General features: G+C 46.3%; 1 protein-coding gene across 7 annotated transcripts in view; it reads left to right on the forward strand.

Moving 5' to 3' along the window:
• Positions 1 to 12,140, forward strand: part of dnmt3ab (DNA (cytosine-5-)-methyltransferase 3 alpha b) — a 41,793-nt gene that overhangs the window by 26,076 nt on the left and 3,577 nt on the right. For 3 of the 7 annotated variants that reach the window (XM_042072040.1, XM_042072041.1, XM_042072043.1), the window contains 16 exons: positions 3,491 to 4,009; positions 4,947 to 5,105; positions 5,356 to 5,463; positions 5,839 to 5,995; positions 6,577 to 6,723; positions 6,910 to 6,954; positions 7,086 to 7,165; positions 7,533 to 7,645; positions 8,028 to 8,211; positions 8,807 to 8,891; positions 9,115 to 9,260; positions 9,852 to 9,942; positions 10,321 to 10,469; positions 10,756 to 10,856; positions 11,007 to 11,076; positions 11,300 to 11,418. In XM_042072040.1, coding sequence (XP_041927974.1) covers positions 3,491 to 4,009; positions 4,947 to 5,105; positions 5,356 to 5,463; positions 5,839 to 5,995; positions 6,577 to 6,723; positions 6,910 to 6,954; positions 7,086 to 7,165; positions 7,533 to 7,645; positions 8,028 to 8,211; positions 8,807 to 8,891; positions 9,115 to 9,260; positions 9,852 to 9,942; positions 10,321 to 10,469; positions 10,756 to 10,856; positions 11,007 to 11,076; positions 11,300 to 11,418 — 2,273 coding nt within the window. Of the gene's footprint in view, positions 1 to 1,938; positions 1,990 to 3,490; positions 4,010 to 4,946; positions 5,106 to 5,355; positions 5,464 to 5,838; positions 5,996 to 6,576; positions 6,724 to 6,909; positions 6,955 to 7,085; positions 7,166 to 7,532; positions 7,646 to 8,027; positions 8,212 to 8,806; positions 8,892 to 9,114; positions 9,261 to 9,851; positions 9,943 to 10,320; positions 10,470 to 10,755; positions 10,857 to 11,006; positions 11,077 to 11,299; positions 11,419 to 12,140 lie in introns of all 7 variants that reach the window. The other 4 variants (XM_042072038.1, XM_042072042.1, XM_042072044.1 and 1 more) reach the window with 2 other exon arrangements.

The raw sequence follows: 12,140 nt of genomic DNA on the forward strand, positions 1-12,140 counted from the left end.
TTTAGGAAAGGAGAGCAGAGGATAACAGGGCTGAACTTTGCATTTGTGTGTGTGTGTGTGTGTGGGGGGGGGGGGGGGGGGGGGGGGTTGTATGAGATATGGTGTGCATAATCCCAAATCTAATACAGGTTACTGATGGCTGTTATAGACACAGTTAACAGTTATAGAGTCATAGACACAGTTAACTCTGGTCGAGTGTGTGTGTGTGGTGTTTGTATGAGATATGGGGTGCATAATCTCAAATCTAATACAGGTTACTGGTGGCTGTTATAGACACAGTAGAGTTATAGAGTCATAGACACAGTTAACGTGAGTGTGCGTGCTGTGCGTTACAGTTGCGTGAGTGTGCGTGCCGTGCATGTGTGTGTGTGTGTGTGTGTGTGTGTGTGTGTTAGTGTGTGTTAGAGAGAGAGAGAGACAGAGAGAGAGACTGTGTGTCCAAGAGTGTATGTAAGCATGTCCGTCTGTGAGAATATTTGTGTGACATTGTGTCTGTCTCTTTGTGGACACAATGTTACATTGCAGATGGGGCAGAGCTTGTAGTTGATTTTCCAACCCCCCTTACTCACACATACACACACACACACACACACACATACACACACACACACATACACGCACACTCTCTCACACACACACACACACACATTCTCTCTCTCTCTCTCTCTCTCTCTCTCTCTCTCTCTCTAACACACACACACACACACACATACACGCACACTCTCTCACACATACACACACACATTCTCTCTCTCTCTCTCTCTCTCTCTCTCTCTCTCTCTCTCTCTCTCTCTCTAACACACACACACGGACGAACGCACTGCCCCCTTTTCTTTCCCCACCCTCTCAGAGCTGCACGTGTGCTAGTGAAATTGGAGAAGCGAGACAGAGAACGAGTGCAGCTGCGAAAGACATTCACGTGTGTGTATGTGAGCAGGAGAGGAGGGGTGTGTATGTGTGCATGCATGTGTGTGTGTGTGTGTGTGTATGTGTGTGCGTGTGTGAGCAGCAGAGTGACGAGAGAAGGAGAGAGAGGGGGGTAGAGAGAGAGTGAGAAACAGAGTGAGAGCGAAAGTGAAGGGATTCTATGTGTGTGTGTGTGAGAAAGAGAGAGTGTGCGCGTGCACGCGTTGAAAACGAGAGCAAGGGAGAGAAATAGAGAGAGAGAAAGAGAGAGAGAAAGAGAGAGAGGGAGAGAGAGAGAGGTTGTGGTGTGTGTGCAGCTGTGTGGGATTTGCGGTGAGCAGCTTAAGTCATGGCTTGGCCCACGTCCTCCGCTGTTGACCTAATGGCTTAGAATCAGGTTCCAGCAAACTCAGTGAACCCGACGGGAGCGCGCCTCCACTCTACTCCAGTCCACCGCGCTGCGCCGTGCCGCGCGCTGCTCAGCCACTCAGGCGCACCGCACAGCCGATTGTCTATTTTTTTTTCTCCGTTCAAAAAAGACGCAGAGAGAAGTCCGAAAAACAGACTGGCTTTACTGGATAAACAAACACTTTTTTTTTTTTTTTTTTTTTTTTGCACTACGTCAATTTTTTTTTCTCCCTCTGATCTCACGACTCTCTGGATACCCGTGCCGCCTGTTCCTTAAAGAGCTTTCTGAGTCGAGCGAAGGAGCTGTGCACCAGCGATCTCGTAAGCACCTCTGTTGTTTACCTTCCGCACCAGAGCTGAGTTGAGTTCAGAGGAGTGGGGCTCGACAGCAGAGAGAGACCTGTTGCTGTTGGCAGCCTTGCCTCGTTGACATGTAATTAACATGATCATTTACACTGTGCACTGTTTTTGAAGGTCATATGGATGTAATGTCAGACTGCTTGTTTTTAAAGTTTAAAGGCACGTTTAAAGGTAATGTAAACGTGTGAGTGATTATGCATTACCTGGAGCGTGTGGAAGAAAATGTAATAGTTAATCCTTGGTGTGGCTTTTGCTGTCTTTCAGAGAGGGCTCTGTTTCGGTTTCTCTGGTATGTACACAGCAAAGGTTCAGAAGGTCAGAAATAGTTTTTTTTACTCTCATCAAGCACATTGTGAGATACAAGTTTTTAATGGGGCTAACAGTTATCAATAAGCACTGTCTTTTACCTCATTTCTACTACAAGCTTCCTGGTAATCACTTTACTTAAACTCAGTATCCACAAAGCATTACAAACACATTTATAAATGTTAATAAAGTATTCGTAATGCATCATAGCGTCTGACATAAGTCCTTATATCTATTTGTAAACATACATTACTGCACACATACATACATACACATACATACATACATACATACATACATACATGCATACATACAGTAGGTACATCTATATAAACTTAAAGTGTTATGATGTTGTAGCCTAAGCCATATGCAATTATTGTCATGGAAGCTTGTACGGGGGGGGGCGGGGGGACTTGAGTTTCTAAACTGTGGGGCCTAACATCATAAAATGCATGAGTGCAGTCATTACAATCTATACATAGTTATACTTACAGTATATCAATCATCATGAGGCATTATGAATAACTTATAACTTCTCATGAATGTGTTTGTCATACTTTATGGATATTGGGTTTAAGTCGAGTGTTATACTGTTCTCGGCAGGCCATAGATGAGATGAATCTTTTTTTGTGCAATGTGTTTTTACTTGTAGGAGAAATGCTGATCCCTAGCCTCTTTGTTAGGCCCCAGGATTCAGTTCTGTCAGATGCATTTTTGGTGTGTTGTTATTTGTTTCTTATGAACAGCTGGTGTAGAATTGCACAGAAGTTTCCATTAAGTGTTGGTAGAGCTCTTACCAAACATTGCTGTGTCTTCAATTTCAAGTTTAAGGCCAGGGGCTACAGAGCTCTGGTCTTAAGCGTCTTAAGAGACATGCTTGAGATTGACCCCCAGCACTCATGTCTTTGAAGTGTGAGATGGTATCTCCCAGTCATGCTAAAGGTCATCGGCTCAGTCCCAGTGCTTCGTTGTGCTCACAACCTAGACTGCACAGTCAGCGCAAAGAGACTAATACCTGTGGCTCCAGGTGTGACATACTCTACCTGTAGAGCCTCATGCAAGTCTACGTTACTCTGACCTCATAGTAGCCTCAGCTTTTGAAGCTGTTGGGTCTCAGATTGTTTTACTAATACTATAATGTGATGTGCTGTAACATAACTTATGTTCAGAGATACCTGTAAATAAGGTTCTTGAATGAATTGCATTGTCTTCTTATCTGGTATGAATTACAATGTCTTCTTATCTGTATGTACATTTTTTAATAACACTATTGTTAATTTAGACGCATACTGAATACCAGGGGCCAAATAAGATAATAAGAGTTACCTGTATGTAAGGCACTCCACCTATTAGAGCACATAGTAGGAGTTGTACTTCATAAACTTAAAACTTTATTGACCAAAAACATTTTGACAGAATTCGTAATAAACCCAGGGTACCGGTGTCTTTGTCCTGGACGGAAGCCAGCGTACCTTACTGTTGTGCCCCCCTGTGTCTCCTTGTTGTGCAGGCAGAGAAAAAGGCCAAACTAGTTTCTGTGATGAGCAGCTTGGAGGCTCACGGAGACATGGCCGACGAAGCACAGGTGGAGGACGAGCTGCTCCTCAGGAGTCCCCTGCCCCTCCAGAGCCAGCCTCATCCTCCGCCCCAGCCCCAGCCTCCCCAGTCCCAGCCTAAGCCTCAGATGAAGCCTCAGCACCAGGCGTATCCCCTGGCCAAGCCTCCGACGCAGCCCAGACCCCTCACTCACCAGACACAGCCTAAGCCGCCTCAGCATCAGCCTCAGCCGCCTCAGCAGCAGCCCCAGAGCCAACCCAACCCACAGCCTCAAACACAGCCCAAGCCCCAGCTGCTGTCCCAGTTGCCCCAGCAGAAGCAGCCCCAGCAGAAGCAGCCCCAGCAGCAGCCCCAGCAGCAGCAGCCCACTGACCCGGCCTCCCCCACCGTGGCCACCACGCCCGAGCCCGTGCCCATCGGAGATGGGGACAAGACCTCGCCCAAGGCCGCAGACATGGAGCCAGAGTATGAAGTAAGCTGCTATTCGTAGAGGAAGCAATGGCTGTCATGGTGCTGTAGTATGCTCAGAGCTCATGGGTGCATGTGTACAGTAGGCCTAAGGGCATGACCTGGTGATATGACAGGAACCTACATTATTATAAGAGACTAAATCCAAAGTCGAGCTGGTTCCCTTTTTCTGTCATATGCTGTTGCCATAAAGTGATATTTTTTCTAATTTCAACCATTTTTACTGACTGAAATCTTGAAGGAAATTCTGTGTCCGTACAAAAGTTCACTCTCATGTAAGGATCCTTGCTGTGAGTAATGTGCAAATCACAGTAGGTATTTATTAAACAGAATCCTAGCTGCCTTCATCCAAACCATTTTCCCATTACAAAAACAGGAGCAGCCACTGGTGAAATCCCGTTACGCTCAAAATGAGTCACTAATTACACATGCTAATAACAATATGCGATGAGCGTCATTCCAACTTATTGCAAAAATTATTAAATCCATGATAACGCAGACAGGACTATTAGTATAAGAACCAGTAATGATTATTGCTTGAACTAAGACATTGCTCTCTTTTAATACTGTCACATTAACTAAATGGAACAAACAAATTTGTGATTAAGTAAGTGCAATTGTGGGCGTATGTGTGTGTTGTGGACTTGTGGGTGGGTAAGGGTGGGTGTATCATTCTCTGTGTGCCCTTGCATGAATATGTTGGTCTGTTCATTTGATTTGTGAACTTGCAAACGCTGTAGATATGTATGCCAAGGAACATTTGCACATTTGTACTTGTACGTGCTATGATGTTCCTGCCAATGTTAATGTGTTATGCTTGTGTGTGTATGTGTGTGTGTGTGTGTGTGTGTGTGTGTGTGTGTGTGTGTGTGTGTGTGTGTGTGTGTGTGTGTGTGTGTGCGTGTTTGTGCGTGCGTGTGTGTGTGTGCATGTGCACCTAGGATGGCCGTGGCTTCGGCATCGGTGAGCTGGTATGGGGGAAACTGCGCGGCTTCTCCTGGTGGCCTGGTCGGATCGTGTCCTGGTGGATGACCGGCCGCAGTCGTGCCGCTGAGGGCACGCGTTGGGTCATGTGGTTCGGTGACGGCAAATTTTCTGTGGTGAGTCATGTGTGCAGGTATATATATATATATATATACACACATATATGTTAAAATCATATACAGTCTATGGTTAAAATACATTGACCTTAATGAGATAAAGGAGGAGAAGATTGTTCAATGAATATCAGTGTATTCCTGCATCACTGTCTGGGTTTGGACACTACATGATACTGGTCCTATTGGGCCAGTCTGAGTGGAGCTTTTGGACCCTCTGGTAGCCTGTGGTTGTCCCCCTCTCCATGTGCAGGTATGTGTGGAGAAGCTGTTGCCTTTGAGTTCCTTCTGCAATGCCTTTCACCAGCCGACCTACAACAAGCAGCCGATGTACAAGAAAGCCATCTACGAGGTGCTGCAGGTGAGGAAGCCAAGTGGAGCAATGACGCACAGCTGGGATGGTGCTCTGGGTTAACTGTAGGAATGTGTGTGCGACCACTCTGTTCTCTGTGTATTTCAAAGTGTGTATGTCAAAACTGATTGTTAGATTGCCACCTGTTGAGTTCACAAAATCAGCACTCGGGGTGCTTTCAGTCTTTCCCAGCCTTTGGGACTCTGGGAATTTTATGCTACTATCATTCATTTACAATGACATTTTCTTACAGTCACTCGGCTGACTTCTAGCTTTGTCTAGCTACCTTTGAGTAATAAAGTTATAAGGCAGGCAATGCCATGAGCCAATGTTGTTTATGACTAGGCTGGTGTGCTAATGCATGTTTTTTGCATGCCACTGCAGGCAGCGAGTCAGCGGGCGGGGAAGGTGTTCATGGGCTGCCCTCAGAGTGACGACACGGACACGTCTAAGTCGGTGGAGCTCCAGAACAAGCAGATGATCGAGTGGGCCATGACCGGCTTCCAACCCAGTGGGCCCAAAGGCCTGGAGCCGCCAGAAGGCAAGAGCATCACACTGTGCACCCCTGCCCCCCACAGCAGCCCCAAAACTGACCATCCCATCGTATTCTGAAGTCTGAAGTCCCTTCCCTACACTCTTCATCACGTAGTTCACTGTTTTCTGTCAAATGTTAAATGTAAATAATATAAATGCACAAGTGGTCACTTTAAGACTGGAAGACAATAGAAGTCTCCTTATCTATGGTTTCAGAAATCAACCATACATTCCACATTCCAGATTCTCAGTCATATCATCGAGGGTAACAGGGTGTACAAGCAGACTTGATGCCAAGACCCAGCAAATGAGCACAGACACCCTACAGCAATACACCTGAACCTTATTACACCACCTTTTCTAAATATAATTTACTGTGAATCCTTAATGAAACATTTTTCATAGTTTATAGTGCCTGTGAAGTACTTTTTAACTGTGAAGTGAAGTCTGAAGTCTATAAGGTACTGAATCTCTCTGTTCTCTTTCTCTTTCCTTTACTCCCTCTCTCCTCTACCTCCGACCTCCTCCTCTCCCTCTCCCTCTACCTCCGACCTCCTCCTCCTCCTCCTCCTCTCCCTCTCCCTGCAGAGGAGCGTAATCCATATAAAGAGGTGTATCCCGAAATGTGGGTGGAACCCGAAGCCGCCTACACGCCTCCTCCAGCTAAGAGGCCCCGCAAGAGCACAGCGGCCGAGAAGACCAAAGTCAAAGAGATCATCGACGAGAGGACGCGAGGTGAGTTGGCAGCTGACCGTACCTGGGTCCTGACCACGGCAGCCAGTGGTCATCTGTACGGTGCTTATGGACACAGAGGACTCGAGACTTAGCTTAGTGTGGAGAACGAGGCCTGAGTGGGACGTGCTGATATGACTCTCCACTTTCCCCAGCACTCACTGTTTGCTCACTTGTGTTTCCTCTCAGAGAGACTGGTGTTTGAAGTACGGCAGAAAACCAGAAACATAGAAGGTACACATGAACACAGTGCCCCCATTTGTTTTTTTTTTTTTTACATATGGGGTACATATGGCACTTTGTTTTGGTGTTTATGTGTAAACCTGTCCTCCAATTAGACTCTCTTGGCTGATTTGCTTTGACAGATATTTGCATTTCGTGCGGCACCCTGGACGTCTCCCTGGAACACCCGCTCTTCGGTGGAGGGATGTGTCAGAGCTGCAAGGTAAACGCTCTCTCTCTCTCTCTCTCTCTCTCTCTCTCTCTCTCTCTCTCTCCTTCATTTTCCTCTGTCTATGTCTTTCCTTTCTTTGACTCTCCCTCTCTCATGCGCATGCCCGTGCAAAGCCATTAATTTTTTATGGTTAGTGAGACATCAAGCTGTAATGAAAACAGTAGGTTACAGTTGTTCACTGGATTAGGTCAGACTACATCAGAGGATTACCTCAGCCAGTTACTGTAATTGAACACAGGTTGGGTTTGTCTGGCACTTTTAAGCAAAGGTGGACTACCATCCATACAGTGGTGTATTAGCTCATGCCTTTGTGTGCCTACTGCTTGTTTCTGATGGCTGGTTTGTTGGCTGCTGACAGAACTGCTTCCTGGAGTGCGCGTATCAGTACGACGATGACGGTTACCAGTCCTACTGCACCATCTGTTGTGGAGGTCGGGAAGTGCTCATGTGCGGCAACAACAACTGCTGCAGGTCAGAGTGGCTGTATGTGTGTACATGTGTGTGTGTGTGTGTGTGTGTGTGTGTGTGTAGATAGGCATGGGTACACTCTTCATTTATGGGACTGTGAACTGTATGTGTATGTTGAGGGGGATATGTGGTGTATGTGCATAATGTATAAGCATGAGAAGAAAGTCTTTGGCTCTCTTTGGTGATGACCAGAACTCAGAGCCAAATGTAATGCACATAATCAACACACTCACACATCTTACACACGTAATAAGTGAATACAGAAATGTATGTAGAAATGTATGTAATACAGAAATGTATGCCTTTTAGTCTACATGGTGATAACCACCACTTGCTACATTCTTCTGAGATCAGTGGGTCCTGTCTGTCTGCTCCACCTGCACAGGTGTTTCTGCGTGGAATGTGTGGACCTGCTGGTCGGACCAGGCGCGGCCCAGGCAGCTATAAAAGAGGACCCCTGGAACTGCTACATGTGCGGCCGCACGGGGCTCTACGGGCTCCTAGTGCGCCGGGGTGACTGGCCCAGCCGTCTGCAGCACTTCTTCGCCAACAACCACGACCAAGACTTTGTGAGTATGAGCGGCCACTGTTCCATTCTGTACACCCTCATTGCCTGACTCAGGATCCATTCAAAAAAACACATACAATACAGACATGACACAAGGACGTGACATGACACCACTTTTTATATAGGTTTGTGCTTGAGTCAAGATGGCTGAGCATTTGATGTAGGAGATTGGACAGGCCTGTCACTAGTAGTGTAGTTGCTGCTGAGTTCAATTTATTAAAACAGTTATTGTTGGGGCATATCTGATGGTACGTGTGTAATGTTTTGGTGCTCTATAAGCACAATAAATTGAAATTGAAATTGAAATTGATGGGAGTTTCAGTAGTTCACAGTTACTGTGTTCCATCTTCGTCTCACTTCCCGCCTCACCTCACTTCAGTTTTATTTGTATTGCGCCACAACGTATGAGTATCCAAAGGCACTTGACAGAGGCCTGCTTGAACATGGACCTTGATCCCTTAAGGACAAGCACTAATACCTTCAGACTACTTGATTTCAGCCAAAAACATTTTTGGAGCCAACAAATTTCCAGCGTTGTGCCCAAGTAATAATTAGACATGTTTCTCATTTGTTCATTTTCTCTGTCTCTGTCCCAGGAGCCGCCTAAGTTGTATCCTCCGGTCGTGGCTGAGAAAAGGCAGCCCATCCGTGTGCTCTCCCTGTTTGATGGCATTGCTACAGGTGAGCCACAACTCCTCTGAACCACAAGTTAGATGGGTTACTTTGGCTGTCTTTGGCCGTCTCACATTGTGGGTGCAGCAATAGTTCTCCACTGCTTTTTGATAAGTAAATGCTGTGGGATACATTATTACTATGCCCCTTCAAACTCCAAAAGCTTTTCCAGATGGTATGACATTTAGGTTTCTCCCTTAGCTTGACCCCTTGACCTGTGTGTTCTGAGCAGGGCTGCTGGTGCTGAAGGAGCTGGGCATCCAGGTGGAGCGCTACGTGGCGTCGGAAGTGTGCGAGGACTCCATCACCGTGGGTCTGGTGAGGCACCAAGGACGCATCATGTACGTGGGCGACATCCGCAACGTCACGCGCAAACACGTGAGTGGCCTCTCCAGCCTGTGTCCTCTCTGTCAGCTGTGCTCCTCTCCTTGCCTTTGTAACTGTAGCCAGCTGGTGTGTAGCTGTGCAGTATGTACGTTAGGTAAACCTCCCTCGCAACACCTTAAGAGACATGCTAGTAAGAGATGCTAGCACTCATGGGTTTTAGCTCCCTTGCTAGCATGCTTGCCTCCCAGTCTGAGGTGCTGCAAGTCGTGGGTTCGAATCTGATCAAGTGCAGGACTGAGCCGCAAAGTCAACACAGTGCAGGTTACACCTTAAGTGCAGATCACACATTTACATTCCCTCAGATGCTACTGCTGTCTTTCAGTCTACCTCAGGTTTAGTCATGATGTCTGATATGTGTAAATGTGTCAGTCTGTATTTCTTAAGTTTTGCAATGATATGTTTGGGATATGTATGTGTAAGTCTGCCTTGCTTAGGTTTAGCAGTGATATGACCCTGATATGCATGTACTGTTTGTGTCAGTCTTGCTTCCTGAGGTTTAGTGATGATATGAGTCTTTCTGGCCTAGCCTGCACCAAGGGAACCTGAAAGTTGTTTTTTCCTCTCCTCCTGTCCTCCTCTCAGATCCACGAGTGGGGCCCGTTTGACCTGGTCATCGGTGGAAGCCCCTGTAACGACCTGTCCATCGTAAACCCCGCCAGGAAGGGGCTCTTTGGTATGTCAGTCCTCCTCACACGGTGACATCTGTGATTCGAGTTTACTGCTGCATTCAGCAGTGACCTTCTACCCTCTCTGTGTACCACTGAGAAGGAAGAAACCTATTTCCCTTAAAACATTTCTGATAGCAGCCCTTGTCTTCTGCAAACTCCGCAACTGAACATAGCTGCACGCTGAACACCTCAATCAATTCATTAAACTATGTGTAAATGCAGGCAACTTGAGCACTACTTCTGTGTCTAGAAGGATGATTCATTAAACTACTGTATGTGTAAATGCAAGCAACTTGAGCACTACTTCTGTGTCCAGAAGGATGATTGTTATAGTCAGCAAAACTTCTCAGCATCTCTCTAACCTGTCTCCTCTGCTCTCTCAGAGGGCACGGGTCGTCTGTTCTTCGAGTTCTACCGCCTGCTGCACGAGGCTCGGCCCAAGGAGGGTGATCACCGCCCTTTCTTCTGGCTTTTTGAGAATGTGGTGGCCATGGGTGTCAGCGACAAGAGGGACATTTCTCGCTTCCTGGAGGTGAGTCTTCCTCTCTGATCTGACCACAGACAAACCGGGGAATATATAGGCTGTGACTGCCACCTGGTGGTTAAATTGTGTAGCTAAAGCCACATTTTGGTCACCACCAGGTGGCACTGTTTTGTAAAATCCTCTGAGAGTTCACATTTGGCCTCGCAGTGTGTCACTGCTGGCCTGGGGTCAGTGTTTTGTCCTGGTGCGTTGGGATTACATATGAATGCCACCAGGTGGAAATGTCGCAATTGAGGGATTAGCGTCTGACCCAGCCCTGCCCACCTTTTCTCAGTGCAACCCTGTGATGATCGATGCCAAGGAGGTGTCTGCGGCCCACCGTGCCCGCTACTTCTGGGGAAACCTGCCTGGCATGAACAGGTTGGTCAGAGAAGAGTGAGTGATGTGGTAGCCTTGCTCTCAGTTCAGAGATGCCAAACACATGTTGTATACATATAGGCTACTCACTGTATGGTACTGGTAAAGACACATTTCCATGTGTAGACGTTCTCACATTTTGGTTTGTTGATTGTCTCTTGTTGACAGACCTCTGACAGCTATGTGCACAGACAGACTAGACCTGCAGGATTGTCTGGAGCATGGCAGGACAGCTAAGGTATGTGTGCTTGTACAAAAGGCTGTGTGAATGAGTTAGTGTGTGTGTGTGTGTGTGTGTGTGTGTGTGTGTGTGTGTGTTTTCTATTTCAAAATACTTTTTTTTTGTGTGCGGTCCTGTGTGAATCAGTCTACACATTATTGCTTAATAGAACATGCCATTGAAATGCCATTTGATCTTGGCTCACCTGTACTAGTAACACTCTCTCCCCACCCTGGTTTAGTTTGACAAAGTGAGGACCATCACCACCAGATCCAACTCTATCAAGCAGGGCAAAGACCAGCACTTCCCTGTCTTCATGAACGAGAAGGAGGACATCCTCTGGTGCACTGAGATGGAGAGGTAAGAAGCTACTCTGCTCCATCCTACTGGACATTGATTGGACATAATAGTCTTGCCATACTGTCCGTTTTGTCTTGTGCCTATGTAATCTACAATATTTTCATTAAAGCATGAAAAATAGCTAAAAACTTAAATTGCCATTTCATTTTAGTTTAGGACAAATGTCTGAATCCCCTTAAATCTGTGAATGATTTATTACAATAATTTATAAATGGCACATAATGAACATCTTCTTTTAATTTTTTGATTAGTCGACTGATGTAATTGTATGAAGATATTATCTCAGCCTTGTTAGAGTTTTGTAATGAGATTTTTTACTCGTTACATTATTCAGGGTCTTTTCTGGGTCTTTTGATCATATACAGTATACATTTGTGTGTGTGTGTGTGACATTTGTGTGTGTGTGTGTGACATTTGTTTGTGTGTGTGTGACGTGTGTGTGTGTGTGTGACATTTGTGTGTGTGTGTGTGACGTGTGTGTGTGTGTGTGACGTGTGTGTGTGTGTGACATGTGTGTGTGTGTGTGTGACATTTGTGTGTGTGTGTGATGTGTGTGTGTGTGACGTGTGTGTGTGTGTGACATTTGTGTGTGTGTGTGTGTGACGTGTGTGTGTGTGTGTGTGTGACGTGTGTGTGTGTGTGTGTGTGTGTGTGACGTGTGTGTGTGTGTGTGACATGTGTGTGTGTGTGACGTGTGTGTGTGTGTGTGTGACGTGTGTGTG

Source organism: Alosa sapidissima, chromosome 19 (assembly GCF_018492685.1).
Source record: "Alosa sapidissima isolate fAloSap1 chromosome 19, fAloSap1.pri, whole genome shotgun sequence".
In the NCBI taxonomy this organism is placed as follows: domain Eukaryota; kingdom Metazoa; phylum Chordata; class Actinopteri; order Clupeiformes; family Clupeidae; genus Alosa; species Alosa sapidissima.